Source organism: Macrobrachium nipponense, chromosome 14, assembly GCF_015104395.2.
Source record: "Macrobrachium nipponense isolate FS-2020 chromosome 14, ASM1510439v2, whole genome shotgun sequence".
NCBI lineage: Eukaryota > Metazoa > Arthropoda > Malacostraca > Decapoda > Palaemonidae > Macrobrachium > Macrobrachium nipponense.
Window position 1 is genome coordinate 22,932,603 of NC_087207.1, and position 25,000 is coordinate 22,957,602.

The following is a 25,000-nucleotide window of genomic DNA, read 5'->3' on the forward strand; positions in this document are numbered from 1 at the left end:
ACCCGAAAAAAGTACACAAACCCAACTGTTAGTCCACCGTGAGAACATATTCAAAAATATGAAAAGCGGAAATGAAACAGATGTGGTTTATCTAGACTTTGCAAAAGCTTTTGACAAAAGTAGACCATAATATATTAGCAAAGAAAATTAGAAAACACAATATCGTAGATAAAGTAGGAAGATGGTTAAAAGAATTTTTACACAACAGAAAACAGATAGTTATTGCAAACGATGAGAAATCGGATGAACCAAGGTAATATCCGGTGTGCCACAAGGTACGGTGCTAGCTGCAATATTGTTTTGTTATTATGATTGAAGACATAGACGTAATGTAAGGATTCGGTAGTGAGTAGTTTCGCTGATGACACAAGAATAAGTAGAGAAATTACTTGTGATGAAGATAGAAACGCTCTACAAAGAGACCTTAACAAGTATATGATTGGCAGAGGTAATAGGATGGTATTTAACTCTGATAATTTGAATCAATAAATTATGGAGACAGAGAAGGAAAGCTATATGCATATAAGGGACCTAATAATGAGACAATCACAAATAAGGAAGCAGTTAAAGACCTTGGTGTGATGATGAATAGGAACATGTTATGCAATGATCAAATAGCCATTCTGTTGGCAAAATGTAAAGCAGAAAAATGGGAATGTTGTTACGGCACTTCAAAACAAGAAAAGCTGAACACATGATTATGCTTTATAAAACATATGTTCGTAGTCCACTTGAATATTGCAATATGATATGGTACCCACACTATCAAAAGGATTGATGCACAAATAGAGAGTGTACAAAGGTCCTTTACAGCTAGAATAGAAGAAGTTAAGGACCTAGACTACTGGGAAAGACCTACAATCCTTAAAATTATATAGTCTAGAAAGGAGAAGAGAACGCTACATGATAATTCAGGCATGGAAACAGATAGAAGGAATAACAGGAAAATATCATGGAACTAAAAATATCAGAAAGAGCAAGCAGAGGTAGATTAATAGTGCCCAAAACTATACCAGGAAAAATAAGGAAAGCACACAGAACATTAATCCACTACGCACAGCATCGATTAAAATGCAGCGTCTATTCAATGCGTTGCCAGCTCATCTGAGGAATATATTAGGAGTGAGCGTAGATGTGTTTAAGAATAAGCTCGACAAATATCTAAACTGCATCCCAGACCATCCAAGATTGGAAGATGCAAAATATACCGGAAGATGTACTAGCAACTCTCTGGTAGACATTAGAGGCGCCTCACACTGAGGGACCTGGGGCAACCCGAACGAACTGTAAGGTCTCTCTCTCTCTCTCTCTCTCTCTCTCTCTCTCTCTCGTAGGCGGGTAGTGCCGTCTGTGTACCTCATGCGGTGCACTGCAGGCATTACTGAAGGTTCATTGCAGCGTGCCTTCGGCCCCTAGCTGCAACTCTTTTCATATTCTCTTTCTTCCATCAGACTTTTAATACCCTGGATTGTTTTTATGCTTTATACACATGTACACTTTTATTCCATACATACACATCTTTATCCCCTTTTTGCATTTAATATGCATATTACATTATTTTGTCAACCTTATCCCTTCGTAGGAGACTTTCACTGAAATTCAGGACAATGTCAACATTTTGACATCTTGGCGAAGAGGTCGCATTGTCTGACCGACAGACCTCGTCAGACGATTAGCGATGCTCGGAAAGCAAGTGTTGATTGTTCTTTTCCTCATCGATTGAAGCCCCAGTGACATTGCTTGAGCTTGTCTCGGAATAAGTGTAACGCGAGGAGGTGTGTCATTCGCCTGCTTCTGTCGTGAAAGCATTTCTTTGGACAAAGTAAGGTCGTGCGTGCTTGTGATCATGCACGAGCTGGTAGGTCTCTTTTTCTGATTGACAGGTGGGTTCAGAGAGGGACTGGTGAGAGACAAGTGGGTTTATGTGGGGCAGGTGGGTTCAGAGAGGGACTAATGGTAGACAAGTGGGTTCATGTGGCACAGGTGGGTTTAGAGAATGAATTATGGTAGACAAGTGGGTAGACAAATGCCCTTCTGTGGGAGAGATGGGTTCAGAGACTCATGGCAAACAAGCTGGTTGTCTGTGACAGGCGGCTTTTGATTCATAGCGAACAAGTGATCTGTCATGATTACATACCTTTGCATTGGGCCGTATTCGTCTGCAGAGAATTGCTTCCATTGCTTTGCACGAACCAGGACCACGCGGATACCCGTGCAGCCGTCGGCGGTGAATTTTTGACCTGAGTAAGAAGTTGGCTTGAGAAAGGAACCACTCACATACATGCACATACATACACGCATGTTTGCACGGCTGGCGTCCTGCACGTACACTGATTTGTCCTTGGCTCCAAGGGGTCCTTGCTGGAATTTTTTGGGGGTGTCCATTATGACGAGCTTCTGTTGCTTGGTCTGCTGATTCCTTTGAAATGGTTCTGTTCAACGTCTAGACTCTGGAATTGTGCTTTGTTAAAAGGAGATGTATTGGGTACATTTTTAAACGAAGTAGTGAGATTAATACCCATGATTTTATTAACTAATCTTGATGTTGTTGCTTATTTAATAATAATAATAATAATAATAATAATAATAATAATAATCATGCCAGCCTTCGGTTTGCTCACCATTTAAAGCAACAATGAGAAAACAATAATTAGGAAAATAGAGAAGAATCTATATAAAATCAATGGAAGCCTGAGTGTGGCCAGCCCAATTACCATTTATTTAAAAATAAGAAAATGAATGGGATAAGTGAAATAAACAATAATAATAATAAGTGCTCACCAGTTTAAGCAACAACGAGAAAACTATAATTAGGAGATAAGAGAAGAACCTATATAAAATTAATGCAGCTGAGGCAGCAATTACTTTTAATAAACAACAACAATAATAATAATAATAATAATAATAATAATAATAATAATAACAATTCGTTGAGGAATGTCGGCTTTTCAGGATTTTGCCTTCTGGAAGTATGCAGGTAACACCCATTACCTTGACGTCTCTCTCTCTCTCTCTCTCTCTCTCTCTCTCTCTCTCTCTCTCTCTCTCTCTCTCTCTCTCTCTCCCATAAGACGGTATCCATTTAGTTAACGGACTTTTTGCTCGCTGGATTAAAGTTAAAAGGGGCGGCGGTCGACCAAGGGTTATTTCCTCACCCCCCCCCCCCCCTACCCCCTCCCCCCTTTCCACCTCCCACCTCCACCTGTCGCATTGATAAATGTCATCACGTGATTATGTCAGATTTGCCAGCAGCCACGGGCAGTTTTAAAGCGAGAGAGAGAGAGAGAGAGAGAGAGAGAGAGAAGAGAGAGAGAGAGACCTTACCTTAGACCTTACATCTTGTTCGGGTTGCCCCAGGTCCCTCAGTGTGAGGCACCTCTATGTCTACCAGAGAGTTGCTAGTACATCTTCCGGTATATTTTGCATCTTCCAATCTTGGATGGTCTGGGATGCAGTTTAGATATTTGTCGAGCTTATTCTTAAACACATCTACGCTCACTCCTGATATATTCCTCAGATGAGCTGGCAACGCATTGAATAGACGCTGCATTATCGATGCTGGTGCGTAGGTGGATTAATGTCCTGTGTGCTTTCCTTATTTTTCCTGGTATATTTTTGGGCACTATTAATCTACCTCTGCTTGCTCTTTCTGATATTTTTAGTTCCATGATATTTTCTGCTATTCCTTCTATCTGTTTCCATGCCTGAATTATCATGTAGCGTTCTCTTCTCCTTTCCAGACTATATAATTTTAAGAATTGTAGTCTTTCCCAGTAGTCTAGGTCCTTAACTTCTTCTATTCTAGCGTGAAGGACCTTTGTACACTCTCTATTTGTGCAATATCCTTTTGATAGTGTGGGTACCATATCATATTGCAATATTCAAGTGGACTACGAACATATGTTTTATAAAGCATAATCATGTGTTTCAGCTTTTCTTGTTTGAAGTGCCGTAACAACATTCCCATTTTTGCTTTTACATTTTGCCAACAGAGTTGCTATTTGATCATTGCATAACATGTTCCTATTCATCATCACACCAAGGTCTTTAACTGCTTCCTTATTTGTGATGGTCTCATTATTAGGTCCCCCTTATATGCATATAGCTTTCTTTCTCTGTCTCCATAATTTATTGATTCAAATTTATCAGAGTTAAATACCATCTATTTACCCCTGCTGCCCAATCATATACTTTTGTTAAGGTCTCTTTGTAGAGCGTTCCTATCTTCATCACAAGTAATTTCTCTACTTATTCTTGTGTCATCTGCGAAACTACTCATACCGAATCCTAACATTATTGTCTATGTCTTCAATCATAATACACAGTATTGCAGCTAACACCGTACCTTGCGGCACACCGGATATTACCTTGGCTTCATCCGATTTCTCGTCGTTTGCAATAACTATCTGTTTTCTGTTGTGTAAAAATTCTTTTAACCATCTTCCTACTTTATCCACGATATTGTGTTTTCTAATTTTCTTCGCTAATATATTATGGTCTACTTTATCAAAAGCTTTTGCAAAGTCTAAATAAACCACATCTGTTTCATTTCCGCTTTTCATATTTTTGAATATGTTTTCACGGTGGACTAACAGTTGGGTTTGTGTACTTTTTTCCGGGTAAGCTGGGTACGAAACCATGTTGTCCGCTTTATTACACAAATTATTTTTTATTAAATGTTTCATAATATTTTTCTTCATTACCCTTTCATACACTTTCATTATATGTGATGTTAGACTCACAGGCCTAATAAATTACTTGCTCTCAGTCTTGATCCACTTTTGAAAGTAGGGGTAATATACGCTAATTTGTGCTCATCATATATCTTTGCCTGTATCTACACTTTGTCTTAATAATATTGCAAGTGGCTTTGCGATAGAATGAACTACTTTCTTTAACAAAATAGCAGGAATTCCATCAGGCCCTGCAGCAGCTCCATTTTTAATTTCATTAATAGCCTGCACAATATCAGCTTCACATTAATATCTATGTCAACAAAAAAAAAGCTTTTTAAAAAAATATTCACTATTTTCATCCCTTACTTCCTAATCATCTTATCTTCATTATCTATTCTAGGGGTGAATTCTCTCTTATATCGTTTCTGGCCAGTATGTGCAAATTTCCTTTTTTTCATTCGTTAATCTCCTTTCACTTCTCAGAGGGCCTATTTCTATTCTTCTTTTATTCATCTTCTTCGCATATGAGTATAATAGTTTGGGGTTTTGCTTGATATTTAATAGGGTTTTTTCTTCCAAGTCCCGTTTTTCATTTTCTTTTGATTGTATAATCTTTTGTTCTGCATTTTCTATCTTACTTTTTAGTTCTATAACTTTCCATGCATTTTTTTCTTTTGCAAGACCTTTTTTTTTTCCACTTTCTGATTTTCTGGAACAAGATTCTTCTGTCTCTTGGTATGCATGAATGATGTTTACTTTTCTTCTTCGGTATATATTTTTCCACTATTATCTCCAATATTTTATATAATATCTCCGTATTTACCCTTATGTCATCACTTAGCGAAAATGTTATCCCAATCTTTTTTAATTCTCATTATTTCTGACCATTTTATATTTTTTAACGTAGAAGTTGTTTATTGCCTATCCTTTCCCACTTTTTTATTTGCTTTGCTTTATCCTCTATTTTCTTGCTTTGGTGAACTTTGTGTTAATTCTATGACATTATGGTCTGAAATACTCGCATTATAAACTATTATTTTTCTTTAACATAATTCATCTCGTTCACAAATACTAGGTCTAAAGTATGTTACTTTTTCTGTTGGCGGTTGATTTATTTGTGTGAATGTTGTATTCTAGTAGCATATCTAATAGCTTTTCAAATTGCCTCTTATCTTCTGCACTACTATTACTCTCTTTTTTATATGTATAAGTACAACCACAATCTCCTATTCGTTCTTTCCATTCTACGAAAGAAAGTTGAAGTCACCAGATAGGAGAATAGTCCCAGTCCTTGTGATTTCTACATATATCATCCAATTTTTCCAATTATTAAGTCAAACTCTTTAGTATTAGGAGGTCTATATATTACTATGTTCATCAATTTTTCAGATTCAAATTCTACCGCTATTAGTTCACATTCTGAGTTACTATATTTCTCATATATTTTTCCTGTTTTTTTTTGTCTTTCATATATTCGGTTCCCCCTTGATCCTATTTTTTCTATCTGATCTTAATTTGTTTGGAACCCTTTTATTTGATCATCAATTCCAGTCTCTTGGGAATACCAGGTTTCACTTATATTCATTATATCTATTTTCTTTCATTTTGGGTTAGTTCTTCTAAGTACTCTATTTTTCTTTTTGAGTTACTCGTAACTAAACCCATGCGCATTCATCACTATGATGGTTTGCGTGTTTTCTCCTTCATTTAATACTGATAGTAATAAGGATTTTTCCATGTCTCTTTCCTGTTCTGGTATGTTGTTCTTTTTTTCATTTCCAGAAATTCTGACATTAAAAATCCAACTTTTCCATAATATTTGATCTTCCTTCATCATAATTATTCATTTTGTGTCTGAATCTGCAATTTTCTCCGTTTCTGCAATATACCTCTTGCAATAATAATACAGTTATTATCTCTTGAGTAGAATTTCGGAGCTGATGCTTTGAAATTTTTTGCTGACACCTCTGCATATCTCATTGGTGGTTTGCTTTTCTCTTTTACCTGATATTCTTGATTTCTTTCTCTTTATTTGTTTCTTTCTTATTTTGGATTTTATTACTTGTTGGTTATTTATTTGATTATGATTCATGGCTACAGGGTGCATATATTTGCATTTTTTGTCGAACTTACATCCTTTTCCTTCTTTTAGGTTTTTACATATTTTTGGATGCAGATCTCTGCAATCATCCCCATATCCATCTAAGTATGCACATTTACCATATATTTCATAGTTTTGACATATCTTAGGATGTTTGTAGTAACATCTTTCTCCAAATCTGCAATTCCCTCTTTTCAAAAGGTTGCAGATTTTGTCTTTCTTGTCTATTTTTATCCTCTTTCCCAGTCATTGTATAGATCTGGGTAGAGCCTCTTCGGGATTTGCTTTTCTGTTGTCATATCGTAATTTATTTCTTCGTAGGTATTGCTGCTTTATTGCCTCATATGTTAGTATCAATAGTTAATCTATTGCATCCATCCACTTTTATCTTGTTCTTTGTTTTCCTTATTTTTTCTGTCATTTCATTTTTGTTTACTTCTCTTCGTTTTCCTCTTCTTCTTTTTCTTCTTCTTCTTCCTCTTCCTCTTCTTCTTCATCCTCAACTATTTGTACATTCAATCTTGATTTAATAACATTGTCTATCCATGATAGAACATGTGAACAAAAATTCTTGTATCTTTTCCTCAAATCTTGTATTACCTCAGCACACTGTGGATGGGTCGGAATGTGCATGCAGCACATTTTCTGATTAGGTTTTTGTGGATTGACTATGCTATACCAAACCTTACACAGTTTGCATGCTTTTGGCATTCTTTTTCCTAATGCATCAATTAGGATATTCACAAAGATTCACCTTATTCATTTTCTTTGTCGGAATATGTTGGTTTATGTATATTTTCTTTATGAGTCTCTTGACCACTTGGATTTTATTTGGAACTTCTTCAATTATTTTCAAGATGTTTTCATTAGATTGTTCCAGTTTGAAGGATTATATCCTTCTAATATATCTATGAATGCTTTTGTATCTTTTTGGTTAGGACTGTTGCTGATTTCATAGATGAGAAATGCCAGTTCCCTTCCTGCTACCTCATCGTATTGCGAATCTGCTAAACACGCCAAATTACGCCACCTTTTCCCGCAGTTGGAACTTACTGCCATCTTGTTCTGATTTATAGTATTACACTTGATAAACTAACTTAGAAGACGCTTATCCTACTATATTTTCACACTAATCTTATCACCGATAGTTCACGAACACTTCTAGATATTTCTCAAATTTAGTCGTATGTTAAACTTGTGATATCTGTTGATTATTGTGACTTCACGCGGGTACGTCTCACCAAGCAAGATGGCTACTACGAGAGAGAGAGAGAGAGAGAGAGAGAGAGGTTGTTGCCATGTGGTGCTCGCATTCGCTCTGTGTTGAGGCGAACTGATGAGATTGTTCCTGCCAAAGAGTACGATTGTGTTGATGAAAATATGGAGGACGGATCGCACATATTGGATTGTTGATCTGTTGAGAGAGAGAGAGAGGAGTCTTGTCCTTTCATTCCCTGTCTTACTTCGTGAGTCTTTCAGATAAAAAGAAGGCGGTATTCGAAAGTAAAACTAAACATATCTCTAATAGACAATGTCAGTCGATAATAAAGTCTGACCAAACATATTTTGAAATTGATAAGGGGGTTGAGGGTGGTGGGGGGGGGCGACAAAGGCAACGCGGAGTTACTTTTTTTCTTTTTTCAGACAGATTTAATCAGCTGTTCTTTCGGTGACATTCTTGGACGCACATACCGCGACCAGGAATGTGTTTCAGATGTCGCCGCGTCTTGTTTTACACCGAGTGACTAATAACAAAAAGTTTCTTGTTTGATTATCTTTAAAAATTTGCCTTTAAAACCCATACTTATATCTGGATCTATTTATGTATGCTCTTTGGTGGAGTGACTAATGAAATGAAGCAGCCTTTTTAGTTTTCTGAAAAGAAAACCATCGAGATGTCTTTGTCAGTCTGTCCGTACTTTTTCTGTCCGCCCTCAGATCTTAAAAACTACTGAGACTAGAGGGCTGCAAATTGGTACGTTGATCACCCACCCTCCAGTCATCAATCGTATGAAATTGCAACCCTCTAGCCTCGGTAGATTTTATTTGGATGAATGTTAAAGTTAGAGCCACAATCGAGCGTCTGGCAACGATATAGTACGCTAGGCCACCACCGGCCGTGGTTAAACATACAGCATCATAACGAGACCACCGAAAGACAGATCTATTTTCGGTGCCCTTGATTATAAGCTGTACAGAAAACTCGATTTGCGCATTTTTTACTTATGTAATATTATTTTAAGAATTAGTTTTAAATACTTGATTTCCAGTTGGCTATTATTCTACTTATTATATTCAGTTCCATTTAGGTTTCTTGCTTTCTTTTGTAATTGTGGAATATATACCTTACTATTATAAAAAAAACGACTCATGATAACAATATATCTCACAAATTCCATTCATTATACCAATATATTATTATACAAAGATCGATCTTTATTCCAATAGATTTTATACAAATGCATTGTGCCTTCACCAAAGTATGTCTTTGAATGGTTATTTATATAAATGAGACCATTAAGTCGATGAGTTCTTAAGATATTGTACATAAGATGTATGAAAACTTAAACTGTTGTGATAGTATATTACGGTTTTACAAAACAAACGTTTTATTGTTGCAACGCGCCATTCGTGAATAGATAATAAATGTACTTAGATATTAATAGGTCATTAATATTGCTTGTTATGAATCTACAAGATGAAAGCGTAGTGACAAGATTTCCGGGATTTGAGTATCAAATATTTTCCTGAATGTTTTTCCTGAAGAATTAGGAGAGAGAGAGAGAGAGAGAGAGAGAGAGAGAGAGAGAGAGAGAGAGCTAAAAACTGGCGCGCTCGCAAATCTCTCCTATATATATATATATACGCACACACACACACACACACACATATATATATATATAGAGAGAGAGAGAGAGAGAGAGAGCGCCATATATATATATATATATATATATATATATATATATATATATATATAGAGAGAGAGAGAGAGAGAGAGAGAGAGAGTGCCATATATATATATATATATATATATATATATATATATATATATATATGTATATAATATATATGTGTGTGTGTGTAGTGTGTGTGTATATGGAGAGATTTGCGAGCGCGCCAGTTTTTAGCTCTCTCTCTCTCTCTCTCTCCTCTCTCTCTCTCTCTCTCTCTCCAATCTTCAAAACACCTACTCTATATATATATATATATATATATATATATATAGATAGAGAGAGAGAGAGAGAGAGAGGAGAGAGCCCCTAGTGTTTGTGTCCCTGTATATTTATGGGTGAAGAGTGTGTGTGTGTGTGTGTGTGTGTGTGTGTGTGTGTGTGTGTTGCAGCTCAGCCAATTGCCAGAGTTCCCCTGCGTATACAAATGGCGTAGAGCGTATAAACACGACCATACATTAATCTTGATACGCATATACATAACTTGTAGCTCTCCTGTAGCGTTTCGTTCCTTGAAAGTAAAACGTTATCTGTCCAGAGTATTCAATTCAAATGCGTGTCCTATCAGTTTATTGGTATTTGAATATCTGAATTTGATCTCGGTGACGGTGCGAAAAGTCGTTGCAAGCAAGAATTTTGCAAATGAAAGGAGATTCTGGACTGGGAAGTGGTGAGAAGTGTTTTATATTCACGTTGGGTATAAATGAAAAATTAAAGTTTTTTTCTTTTTTCAATTTTTTTTCTTTTTTTTGCGTGAAATTTGAAGTAATGAATATTCACGTCGGGTAATAAGGAATGTTTATGGAAATTGTCTAGCAAAGAATTTGAATCAGGCTTAATTTTGGAATTCTGCAAGTCGTGCTGTCAAAACTGGTTTGTCAGATCTGCAAATCTTGCTGCAGAAATTAAATGTTCTTAATTATGTAAATCTTCCTGCAAAAATTAAAATGTTCATAAATCTGAAAATCATGGTGCTAAAAAATATTTTTTTCTAAATATGTAAACCTTCATGCATGAATGAATTCGTCATAAATAAGTAAATTTGTTCATTTGTTAATCTTTCATTTAATATGTTAATTTTTCATGAATCGGCAAATCATGCCCCGAAAACTCAAGTTATTTGGTTTGACTTCCCATTAATATGTCTCGATCACCTCCAACCCTTTTTAGGAGACTTTACGAAAAAAAAAAAAAAAAAAAAAAGGTGGGGGGTGGGGAAGGTCTTCTGTGCCTGAGACCGGACTCCTCAAATTGGGTCCCCGGACCCATTTCATCGCAGCTTTCCGCGACAGGTGGATTTATCGGCCAGTTTATTACCCCCAACCGAGTGGGTACAACGTCTCTGTATATATATCTCTCTCGGCTGGGCGAAGATGCGCTGCATCTGTTTGGGCAGCTGAAATACCAGCAGCAGTAGCACCAGCAACAACAGATGTAGCAGCAGTAGCAATGGCATCAGCAGAAGCAGCAATAGATGCAGAAGTAACAGCAACAGAGGATTATAGCAACAGTAGAGATAGCAACAACAGTAGCCACAGCAGTAGCGATAACAGCAGAAGTAGTAACAGCAGTAGCGATAACAGCAGAAGTAGTAACAGCAGCCGGAGCAACAGCAGACGTAGCAGCAGCAGCAATAACAGCAGCAGTAGCAACAGCTACAGCAGAAGTAGCTTCAGCAGCAGCATCAGCACCAGATGATGTAGCAACAGCAGAAATAGCAACAACAGTAGCCACAGCAGAAGCAGTAATAGTAGCCGCAGCAACAGCAGAAGCAGAAGTACCAGCAGCAGCAGCAGCGGATGTAGCTGCAGATTCTGCTGCTGCTACTTCCGCTTCTGCTATTTCTGCTGTTGCTGCGGCTACTGTTACTGCTTCTGCTGTTATTGCTACTACTGTGGCTACTGTTGTTGCTGTTTCTGCTGCTGCTGCATCTGATGCTGCTGCTGCAGAAGTAGCAGCATCAGCAGGATTAGCAGCAGCAGATGATGTAGCAACAGCAGAAATAGCAACAACAGTAGCCACAGCAACAGCTGCAGAAATAGTAGAAGCAGAAGTAGCAGCAGTAGGAGTAGCAGCAGTAGCAACAACAGCAACAAGAAAAGCCTAGTAGCAAAAACAGCAGTAAAGGGAGCATCACCAAAAAATCAGTAGGATCGAAGAATAGGAGTAGTCTTAAGTGCCATAAGCAGCCTCAGACAAAGCAGCAAGGAACAGCCGTAACTGTTAAGCAGCCAGAAATAGCAGTAGTTACAATAGCATTGAGGAATAAGAAGGGTTTGGAAGGGTCAAAACTGCTGCCATTCTCTCTCTCTCTCTCTCTCTCTCTCTCTCTCTCTCTCTCTCTCTATGAGGAAGATAATGGTAAGATAATTTTTATTTAATTATTTACAGATTTTTCACTATCTGGATATAGTATATATATATATATATATATATGCATGTATGTATGTATGTATATAATGTACGTGATGTTATGTATATATATTTAAAAACCCTTTCATGCTTTTATAGAGTGCAGCTTTGATGCGCCGAGCGTCTAGACATTTTGACAAGCGTGCTGCAATTCTAAATGCTGGAAGCGACGGGAAGTGTGTATGAGAGAGAGAGAGAGAGAGAGAGAGAGAGAGAGAGAGAGAGAGACTCTCTCTGCCTTTCGAAGAACACCGCTTTAATCGACAACCCAACTTGCTTGACGTCACAGGCACATTAAGCTGTGGTCCGGCAGATCACATTAGAAGATCTTTTTCTCCCTGGAAAAAAAGGAGAAAGGCTTCGTCGACGTGTCCTTCTGTTGGGGAGTACATATGTGGTGGTTCCTCTTCCCTCGACACTGAATGGGGAATAAAATACGATGCGAGATATATATATATATTATATATTATATATATATATATATATATACTATATATTATACACGTGATTTTTAATATCTATTATAGAATGTATTGGAGATTATTTTATAATAGGGAATTTGTAGGAGGAGGGGATATATATATATATATATATATATATATATATGTGTGTGTGTGTGTGTGTGTGTGTGTGTAGTTACAGCCACGAGGGAAAATTGAAGCACTGGCTGTAGCTTTGTTTTTTTATTCTCCGTGATTTAAAATTAAATAAATAGATATATATATTTTATATATATATTTATATATATATTTTATATATATATTTATAATATATATATATATATATATATATATATATACATATATATATATATTTAATGCATGTGATATTTTTTTATATGGAATTTATAACGAAGAAGCATATTTACACATGATTTACAGTTATTGTTTGTTAAGGTGTTAGAAATAAGTGTCTGCTCCATTTTCTTCAGTTATCAATTGAAATGGTTATTTAACCTTTGCACAAGTCAGTATTCACACACACACGGAGTGACCAAGAAAGATATGTATGAAAGAAATGTGTTAGTAAACAAAACCCATTTCTTATGAATTTTGGGTAAGCGTTAAAACACAGGAAAAGATAGAGAGAGAGAGAGAGAGAGAGAGAGAGAGAGAGAGAGAGAGAGAGAGAGAGAGAGAGAGAGAGAGAGAGCATAAGAAATGCTCTAATAGATAGAGCTGGAAACTTTAAAATAGTGTCAAGAGTGGAAATAGTAGAATTTGCGTTCGTAATTGTCGAAACTATAACCTGAAAAGAAGTAAAATAAACTATAAATGATTTTTGTAAATATATATAAGGCTAAAATGAGTTCATTCAAGAATGCTACTGAGAGTCAAATTTATTTAACTGTCATGATAAAGTCATTCAAATTATAATAATGGTAATGAAATGACGACTAATAGTATTATTATAAAAATAACAGTGGAATCGGTGTCATTCCATATTGCAACCTCATGTGGCAGAACTCATTGATTCCTATGAGAGAGGAGAGAGAGAGAGAGAGAGAGAGAGAGAGAGAGAGAGAGAGTGGACAGACTTTAATTTCCTGTCGTCTTGTTCTGTTCCACGCTTTCCCTTTTTCTTTTTCTTTTTTTTTCTTTTTTTATCTTTATTTCTGTTTTCGCAGCAACATCTTCAGGTCCGTGTCGCCTCGTCCTCCAAAATTTGGGGAAAATGTTTTGGAGTGTAGTCTGGAAATTCTTGAAAGTGCTGGCTTTCGTTTTCATGTTCTCTCTCTCTCTCTCTCTCTCTCTCTCTCTCTCTCTCTCTCTCTCTCTCTATACACACACACACACACACATATATATATATATATATATAATATATATATATATATATATATATATATATATATATATATATAGATTCGAAATAATAATATAGGAATTTCAGGATATCTTTTTGCCCACAGAATGGTTATTTGGCGAGCGAGGTACTAATGTATTTAGGGAATGAGAACTGAGCCAGTGGTGGAGGCCGAAGCTTCTTCGAGTCAATTGATCACAATGAGAAAAAAAACATTGAAGTTCTGAAGTTCAAGAGAAAATGCAGTGCATTACTACCTTGCTATTATTCTTCATGTATTTAAATACATTTTCGTCTATTTATGCCTTTGCCAATTTTTTTTTAAATATTACTAGCCTAATATTATTCTTCGTGCATTTTTGATACTTTTCATCTATTTATCAATTTGTTTATTTTTTATATTAGTACCCTAAAATTATTCTGCATGCATTTCAATACATTTTCATCTTTTTATCTGTTTGTCAATTTACTTATCTTCTTTTAATAAGTGGGATCTTTTCTTTCTGTATCATCCTTTACTTCATATTACTTCTTCTTAATGAACACCATATTCATACGAAGCTTGAATTTCAAGTCAGTGGCCCCTTTGGTGGGCTTGTTCCATAAGAATAGGTTTCATCTACTGACTACTACTACTACTACTACTACTACTACTACTATAATACACTAACTAATAATAATAATAATAATAATAATGATATGGGTAAGCATTTAACCTTGAGTGATTTTGGGCGGAACTCGATTTATTCCTGAATTAGACACGCAAAAGAGAGAGAGAGAGAGAGAGAGAGAGAGAGAGAGAGAGAGAGAGAGAGAGAGAGAGAGGAGAGGAGCATGCATGCATGCATAATGTTGTAAGATCGACTGCTTTAATGGAGACCATATGCCTCCAAATATCCTCACTGATTTCGATAGCACAAATGAACCTGGCAACTGACTGTCAATATCAAGGTCTGATAAGTAATAAAATTATCAATATGATTATAAATATCTCAAGTATAAAAGGCCCATTAAAACACCGGTTTCAAGCTAAGGACTATATTTCGGTGGACTAATTTCCACTCTTATCACAACTTGATAGTCCTTAGCTTTAAACCAGAGTGATTTAATGGGCATTGTATACTTGAGACGTCTCCTGTTTTAACAGACTATAAATATATTCGTGATAACTCTTACATTTCGAACGGCATCCCAACCTGCTGACTAAATCCGAGCACAGATCCAATTTCGTTCTAGATCGTAGGAAGGGTGATGCCGTAAGGTCATCTCGGAGGTTAAACGTGCATTGGGCAGGAACCTCAAATGTCTGTCAAACACAATCGCCCTGCCCCAAAAGGTTCTGAAGAGTGCCCGGGGAAAAATGTGGATCTAACCCCCCACCTCCTCTACCCCAGCCCTCCCCCGTCTCTCATAAAGACCACTGAGAGTGAAATGGGGGGGGGAGGGGGGGGGGGGTAGGGGTGGGATTGGGGAATGGTGGGTGGATGGATGGGCCGGGTGCTACTGAAGTGGTTTTACTTCCTGAGTACCGGAAACAGTAGTGGCTGCTGGAGTAGTGAGTGAGTGAGGGAGGGAGAGAGAGAGAGTGAGAGATTGAGTGAGTGAGTGACCTTCCCCGAGGGCATCATCATGGGGTCCTCGAGATGTTTCCAGTGTCCTTGAGTCTGTCGCCCCGGGGGCGGGGCATTACGTCTGGTTGTGATCTGGAAGAAGAAGAAGAAAAGGAGAGGAATGTCTGTTATGTTGGTCACGCCAGGTAACAACAATAGCTCGTGCTGCCCGAAGGCAGCCTTAACCCAACAGCAGCGGTTATTATCATTTATTATTATTATTATTATTATTATTATTATTATTATTATTATTATCGCTTAATCGGGGAGTAATCCTACAAGCTACTTTTTTGTTGTTGCTGGGGAATAGGAAAGCGTAAAAAGCTCTGAAAAAGGTATTTCGCGTTGAGTTAAAGATATAGGAATTTTAGGATATGATATTTATGATTTCTTTATTAGAATGAAAATGTAAAAAATAAATAATGTGCATGATAAACAGTACAGAAAAATGATTGCTAATAAAATATATACTATTTATTTTAATTTTCGTTGGTGAAACAACGTTCTGCTTACGACCGTAGATTTTGCGCACGCGCCCAGAGTAAGCTGGAGGTCGCATCACGCCTTATTATTATTATTATTATTATTATTATTATTATTATTATTATTGTTGTTGTTGAAAACTAAGCTAAAGCTACTGCTAATACGTCTCAGTCCTTCCAGAAAATCGAAGGATTACTCGATAGAATAACTTGTAGATTATTATAACGGAACTAATGGACCCAGATGATAGGTCACCAGGTTTTGTACCTTATTTAATTATTTTTATTTATTACGTAGTCATATTTTATTTTCCTATCTTTCCTTGTTTCCATTTTACAATTTATTTTAACCCCATTTTTTCCCCTTTTACAGTTAATTTTATCATAGGTTTTTGTCTTTAGTTTGTGTTATTTTTTATGATATATTTTTTGTCTCATTTTCTTTGAGTGATGCCGTCGAATCTCTGACTTAGACCCCGCTAATGCGAAAGTCAAACAAGGCTGGCTTGAAATTTTAAGGACACATGGAGAGAGAGAGAGAGAGAGAGAGAGAGAGAGAGAGAGAGAGAGAGAGAGAGAGAGAGAGAGGGATGGGGTTCTTGCTTGTGTATACGAATATTATGTATGAGAAATCAAATGTAAATGATGCGAGTAGTTTCAAGTGCTTAAATTTGAGAGAGAGAGAGAGAGAGAGAGACGAGAGAGAGAGAGAGGAGAGAGATATGATTGCCGCCGCTGTTCAGAAAAAAAAAAAATCATCCTATCTGGTCAACAATCGTACCCTTGTCCGAATTCATCATGCATTATCGATGAAAGTCTAGACCTGGAAAATTATGGAATCTGTTTGTTCACCCAAGGCCCTTCTCTCTCTCCTCTCTCTCTCTCTCTCTCTCTCTCTCTCTCTCTCTCTCATATATATATATATATATATATATATATATATATATATATATATATATATATATGTATATATATATATGAAAATTGCAGTACTTTAACTACTTGCATCATTTTAATTTTCTCAAACCTCTGGTTCGTACAAATACAAGATCTCTCTCTCTCTCTCTCTCTCTCTCTCTCTTCTTTATCTTGTTCTTTTATCTCTCTCTCTTTTCTTCTTCTTCATCTGCTTCTCTCTCTCTCTCTCTCTCTCTCTCTCTCTCTCTCTCTCTCTCTCTTCTTCTTCTTCTTCTTCTTCTTCTCACTCTTTCTCTCTCTTCTTCTTCGTCTTCGTCTCTGCTCTCTCTCTCTCTCTCTCTCTCTCTCTCTCTCTCTCTCTCACGAGGAGGAGGACGTCCGAGTTGCGTGATTTGAATGGCATTAATTTTTTGTTTATTATGATGAATGATTTTAATACAGTATACGGTGGATAATACGACAATTTGCCTGATGAACCTGGTTTCCCTTGATGCCGTTCATTCGTTGTAGTCAGGACAGATACTTGAATGGCCGTCGTAGTATCCTTTGGCCTAAGTTCAATATGTCTATTTGCGTACTAGCAATTCCCTTTATTTGAAGTTAAAAGAGGGAAATTCTTCATCTTCCTTGAAATTATATATCTCTATTTTATGTTAGGAGGACTCAAAGTGGAAATTGGTTTTGAAAATTGTCAAATTTCTAGATTAATTTGCATATATTTTTAACATTTTTTTCTGATGTGCGTTTTGAAGATCGCAGATGACTTTTCTTACGTATGAAAGTAATCAGTTACCTCCAAAATGCAAATCAGGAAAAATTTTTAAATTATATACAAATTGATGTTAAAATTTTAACAGTTTCATCTTCAGTGGATTTTCAGAAACGATTTCTATTTTGCCTCCTCAAAATAGAAAACAAGGCATGATCCGACCTCCAGCTTACTTGGGCGCGCCCTAAAATCTACACTCAAATAGAGCGTTGTTTCACCGACGAAGATTAAAATAATTACGCTATATTTTAGTAGAAATAATTTATTTATTACATTTTCATTCTAATAAATAAATCATAAATATCCTATCTTAAGATTCCTGTATCTTTAACTCAACGCGAAACACCTTTTTCAGAACTTTTTAGGTTTTTCCATAGGGCTTTCCTAGACCCCCCCCCCCCCCACCACCACAACAGCAAAAACAACAACAATGTAGTTTGTATAGGCTTACTCCCCGCGTCAGCGAAAAGCCTATGGGTCTTAAGCTACCGTTGTTTGTCTTTGGAGTTGATAGGTCGTCTTATCCGCATTTCTTGCATTTTTTCTTTCTCTTATTCTCGATTGATCCGTCGTCATTAGAGTCTAATTTCGCGTTTGGATCCTGTGTACCTTTCGTCTTTATGGTCGGGACCTTTGTCGACGTTTCCCATTGGATGTTGGATGGTGGCCTCATTCAGGCTGTCTGATTCGCCCGTGCTTATGATGGTTTTTTGTGCCTTTTTTTTTCATTCCTTGGAAATCTCGTTTTCTTTAGCAAATTTAGAATGAAGTATCTGATTATATATATATATATATATATATATATATATATATATATATATATATATATATATATATATATAAATAATCAGATACTTCTTTCTAAATTTGCTAAAGAAAATGAGATTTCCAAGGAATGGAAAAAAGCTCATTATTATTATGTCACACACATATATATATGTGTATATATATATGTATATATATATATATATATATATATAATATATATATATATATTATTATATATATATATATATATTGTCAAGTGTTCATGTCTATCCTGATGATATTTATATCTGTCAGTTCGTTTTAAGCATCTGGATGTAATAAGCAAGTGTCAATTGACGGTCTGGAATAATAGGAAATTGACGTTTGACGGAATGCTTATATGTAATATATATATATATATATATATATATATATATATATATATATATATATATATATATATATAGTTAATATTTTCATCTTCCTTTGAGTTTATCTTATAAGTTTCTCTGTTGAGTCAGACTTCTTTAATAATAATAATAATAATAAAAAAGATCGTATATTATGGAACTTGAACACGACCTTTTGTTTTAAATCATAATATGTACCATAATAATGCGGAAATACCTTTTTCTATATCAAAATACGCTATTGTGCAGTTTTGGGGCTGAAAACCAAACACATATTTTCCTTTGCTTTTATGTTTGCCCTTGTCTCCATCGAGTAATATATGAAAATACACAACAGTAACGAAGGTAATTTGTGAATCACGACCCAATTTTCAGAGTCGTTTTTAAAAGAAAGGAAATATAGAATTTATGGTCGGTCAGATTTTTTTTTTTTTTTTTTGTTTTTTTTTTTTTTACACAGGCCATATTTCGATGAACAGAGACAGACATATTGATGAAATTTTAAAGCATTTTGAGGATGTATATTTGTTTATGAAAGTATTGTCATCAGGGAAGGTCTTCCTTTGAAAATGCCACTGTAGTTTTCTGTAAAAGAAAACTATTGAGATGGTTAATTGTCTGTCCGTCCGCTCTTTATCTGTCTACCCTCAGATCTTCAAAACTACTGAGGCTAGACGGCTGCAAATTGGTATGTTGATCATCCACCCTCCAGTAATTAAACACACCAAATTGCAGCCCTCTAGCCTCAGTAGTTTTTTTTAAGATTCAATTTACTCATGATCGTGCATCTTGCAACGCTATATGACAGGCCACCAATGGTCTGTGGCTGAATGTTTCATGGGCTGTGGTCAAACATACCAAATTGCAGCCCTCTAGCCTCAGTAGTTTCTATTTTATTTTAAGGTTAAGCTTAGTCATGATCGTGCATCTTGCAACGCTTTAGGACAGGCCACCAATGGTCTGTGGCTGAAAGTTTCATGGGCCGTGGTTGAGAATTTCATACAGCATTATACGCTGTACAAAAAACGCTATTGGCATTTTTTATTTGTTTATGTATGCAATTGATGTCTCGGGAAAGAATAAATTTAGCATGAACGTTGTAGATTTGGCGAGGTCCTGGGAAAAGGTATTCTCAGGAACTTGGTTGCTGGGGAACACCGACTTCCCCTCGTAGTGCAGACAGCATCTCACAAGTCTGAGATGTCCGACCTCCGGACCGCCATATTGGAAAAGTGAATGGTCCCCTCCTCCTCATCGTTCTTCTAGTCTATATCCTACCACCGTCTAGTGTCAATCGATTGAGAGAGAGAGAGAGAGAGAGAGAGAGAGAGAGAGAGAGAGAGAGACTCGAAGCGGAATTTTAGTGAATGAAAACTGGTAAGGGGAACATCGCTCCATCTTTTTTTCTTCTTTTTTTCCGACCTCTTCCCTCTCCAAGTGTAGAGGAGAAAAGAATAAAGGGGTGAAAAAGATTCGGTTAAGAAGAGGAAACTCGAGATGAAAGGGGGGAAAGACTTCAAGTTCCCTCAACAGCGGGGAAAGATGGGACCGGAAGTTGGCGGAGGAGGAGGAGGAGGATGAGGAGGAGGAGGAGGAGGAGGAGGAGGAGGAGGAGGCGGCTGCTCGGTCTCAAAAATTGCATCGAAGTAGAGAGGGGCAACGTAATAGAGATGAGAATAAGGAAAGGGAGTTGAGATAAAAAGATGAAAAAGAGTAAACATGAGAAGAGAGGATGGACTCATAGTTGACTTTTTAAAGTTTTAAAAACTCGATGCTTAAATATCTTGTCGCTATGAATGATTTGCAGTAGAAAAAAAAGGAAATTTTATACAAGGAACAAACGCACCCAAGATATTCGAAGCCAAAATGCTTATAAATTCCCTCACGATTGACGCCCATAAAACGGAGGGGGCGTTCTGGGTGTTGCATAAGGAAGCATCCATCATCCTTCTGTCCTCCTCCTCCTCCTCCCAACAGAAGGCCAGCCAGAACCCGTCCCTTTGGGAACTTCCTGAGTGAGCCACGTGTCCTTCTTCACACGGCAGCCACTCCGGCAGTAGTTTTGGCCACCCGTCACGGGGTATCGGTTTCGCCCTGCTGGGCGGATTTCAAGGGCCGTTTCTCTATCGGTGGTTATCGGGAATTGCACCTGGTACCGGCCGGGCCTTAGTTACTTTATATACTGTCCCGCTGAAATACAATTACGAGAGACACTCTGGAGTGACTTCGATCACGCCTTTCCGCGGATGCCTTTTCAGAGAAAATTTGCTCTTACTTCTTTCGCAAAAATGTTAGGGGTTAGTTTTTTTTTTTTTTTTTTTTCCTCGGAAAAGATTGACTTCGATCACGCCTGTCTACCGATACCTTCTCAGAGAAAATTGACTTTCACTTCTAAGCTTCGCAAAATTAATGATAGAGGTTAGTTTTTTTTCTCAGAAAAGATATGTTACATCTTTTCAAGGTTTCCATAATGAAATTTATCTCATCTTTCAAGATTAGACTACACTATACTCTGTTATTTTTCATCTGTCCATCCGCCTGTGGTGTTTTTGTATGGTAACACTGCGTCCCGGGCTTTATATAGTTACGCTATGTGTAAGTTTTAGGTAAATAAAAGGATATCTGGGTGTACATTTGCAACTGAAAAGTGTTTTGATAATTTACTGTATGCGAATTACACCGTTAATATTCGAAATAGGATATTATTATAATCGTTGAATGTAAGCTAGAAATGTAACTATCTAAAGCCCGGGCCGCAGTGTTACCATACAAAAACACCACAGGCGGATGGACAGATGAAAAAAAACAGAGTATAGTATTTTAGTTTTCCAAAATAAAAAAGTTAGTAAATTCTCTATCAAACTAAAAATATTTAATTTACGAGCATTCAAAAATACATAATATTTTTTTTCTGATGCTATCAAATCTTCATAAGGAAAGGTTTTCAAACTCATAAGAGGTCGCTTTCTTTATACCAAGAAGTGCATTCACATTTCTGATGAAAAAAAGGTTACGCAGCTGAGGGTTCAACGCAGGCAGCAGCCAGGCCATCTACAGCAATTCACCATTTTGAATGAATGTTTCTGAGACTTAGACTTTTTCTCTTTTCTTCTTGAAATAGATGAAGTTGATGTATGAAGTTTTCCGAAATATGGAGAAACCACGTTGAAGATCAAAGTACGCAGTTCATTTAAGCATTTACGTTTGGTCTTAAAATGAATCGCTGTCATTTTTGGTTTGATTTCTTCTTATGTGCAAGAGCCCGTGCTGGCATAAAGATAGCTCAATCAAAAACAGCTTCTAAAGTCTTTTTATTTGTAAATTTCGCCGTCATCAAATTCAGAACGATATTTGATATTTATTATTAATTATTATTATTATTGTTATTATTATTATTATTGTTTGATTTTGTTACAACCCATTCAGAGTAAGGGGTGAAACCCCTGATTTCGGGGAAAAAAATAAATAAATGGAAAAATAGCGTATCTAGAATTGTTTTCTATATAGCATACAGAGCATCCTTGTACCTACTCTACATAGAATTCTTCCTATTCCTTTTACCTAAACTCTGCAATTAATATTTTACAAATTAGACGTTTTCATCCAAATGTTGCAATCAATATTTTTCAGACAGAGGGACATTTTACCCAAATGCTGCAATAAATATAATTTAGACAAGAGGACATTTTAACTGATTATACAACCAGTAATTAGCAAGCAGTGGACATTTTACCCAAATGCTGCATTCGTTATTTTATAGCCTGGGGGACATTTCTTCCTATGCCTTTTACCTAAATGCTGCAATCAGTATTTTACAATGAAGACATTTTTATCCAAACGTTCCAATTAATATTTTCCAGACAGAGGACATTTTACCGAAATAAATACGTTTTTGACAAGGGACATTTAAACTGATTATACAACCAGTAATTAGCAAGCATTGGACATTTTAACCCAAATGCTGCATTCGATATGGGGGACATTTTAACCTGTGGATGTTATGTATCTCAGCAGGTTTATCATGCCGATATTAATCCCCGAGCGACCTCGGCTTTAAGTCAAACAAGAGCTGAATTAGGTGGCCACTTTTCGTTCCTTTCTTGTTTGGCTGGGGATAGATAGGGTTTCCCCTTCTCTCTCTCTCTCTCTCTCTCTCTCTCTCTCTCCTTTTCCTTTTCCTTTTATGGGGAAATTATGTAACAGAATTTCGAAAATTCCGCACTTAGGTTGGAAGGCTGGTTTTATTTACTGGTATTGCGATCTGTTCTCTCTTTCTTTTATTGATTTATGACCTTTCATTAGGTTGACATAATTATGCATTTATATGCAATTACGATTATCATGTAATCAGTTATTATTTTGATCTTCTCTTCTGCCAAGATCAGTATATTTTGTGCAGATTTGCCAGGCAGGTAGATGGCTATTTTGCTTCTTGATTGTATTATACTCCATTTGTAAAGTAACTGCCTATTATCTGCGTTACTGTGAATATATATATATATATATATATATATATATATATATATATATATATATATATATATATATATATATATATATTCGTGTAAAACATAATTTGTCCTTATTTTACCAATGAACAGGGACAGAAAGTAGTACCTCGAAACATATATATGGTTGCAACGTTCAAATAGTGTTTCATGTGTCTATTATCTTCATATATATATATATATATATAATATCACTATATATGGGTGTGTGTGTATGTACGCATGGATGTATGTATGTATGTGAATGTGTACTTATACTATATTCAAATAAGCAAACTCTAAAACTGTTTACTCTATGAAACGAAGTAAGATGGCCTTCAGAGCATCTAATCCTGTGTTTTGTGTTGGTAAAGCCGTTGTCAGCACACAGGACAGAGGGGATAGGCGAGTGATGGATGACTTTCTGTCTGTCTGTCTGTCTGTCTGTACAGCTGATGATAGACGGAATCTGCCGTAGACGGGCAAAAGGGAGGGAGGTCTCGCACTGCGATTGCCTAGACTTGCCCCGTCGATGTGATAGTTTAGACATATATTTATTTATTTAATAATTTATGTTTAGGTTATAGGGCTTTTCACAATGTGACTATGTGTATGTGTTTCTGTGTAAATATATTCGTGTGGAAGAGAACATACTATATTATAATACATCAGTAGTTACAATTTATTGTTTATATGAGAGAAAACGAATTAATTTCTGTCTTCACTGAAAATTATTATTGTTCCCTATCGTTTTATAAAAGCATGAATAATTTTATTTCGAAATATCGTTTCTTGACGTCTTTTCTGTTTTCCTCGATTCGCAAAATATCCTTGATAAGCGCGGATCGAACATTGTTATAACTGTAGTAGTCAAAGGACTAAAGTAATATTACTATCATTATCACTATTATTCATTTGTTGAATCATAGTTAATTAATCCCATCACCGTTGACAGAACAGCATCCGCATTGTTATTGAAATTCAAATTCAGTTACGATAATCATCATTATTCAGTTATGATTTGCTTCCTGCTCGCCAAATCCATCACCCCTCCCCCTCTACCTTCCCCTTCCCCTACCACCCCCTCTTTCCCTTCCCCTCCCACCCTTCGCCTCCCCCTCTCCCTCGACATTCACGCCTACCGATTCATGCGGTTCATAACAGAAAACGAGGTTTTAATGAACTTTGCTGGTCAGTTGACCGGAATTATTTAGTAGCGGGATAAACTTTTTTTATTATATTTTTTTTTTAGTGAGTAAAAGTATATAGGCCTTTTCATGATATGTTAATAACGACTGTGCGATCATATGCTATATATTAACACCTACGAACTGCAGTTGATGTTATTAGTTTTGCCGTATTATTTTTTTTTCACAAATTTTAAATGGAGTGAGAGAATGAGTTTCAGTTAATACAGATATACGTTTGACATATTGCTGTATATGATATGAAGTTATATTTTTGTGCGTATACAAATATATTATCTCTCTCTCTCTCTCTCTCTCTCTCTCTCTCTCTCTCTCTCTCTCTCTCTCTATATATATATATATATATATATATATATATATATATATATATATATATATATATATATATATATATATATATATATATCCAGGCATCAGTGCTAA

At 36.2% G+C, this 25,000-nt stretch overlaps 1 protein-coding gene across 1 annotated transcript in view; it reads right to left on the bottom strand.

Moving 5' to 3' along the window:
* Positions 1-11,183: 11,183 nt before the first annotated feature.
* Positions 11,184-25,000, bottom strand: part of LOC135226172 (antifreeze protein Maxi-like) — a 24,463-nt gene continuing 10,646 nt past the window's right edge. Inside the window, exon 2 of the mRNA XM_064265615.1 lies at positions 11,184-11,758. Coding sequence (XP_064121685.1) covers positions 11,184-11,758 — 575 coding nt within the window. The remainder of the gene's footprint in view (positions 11,759-25,000) is intronic.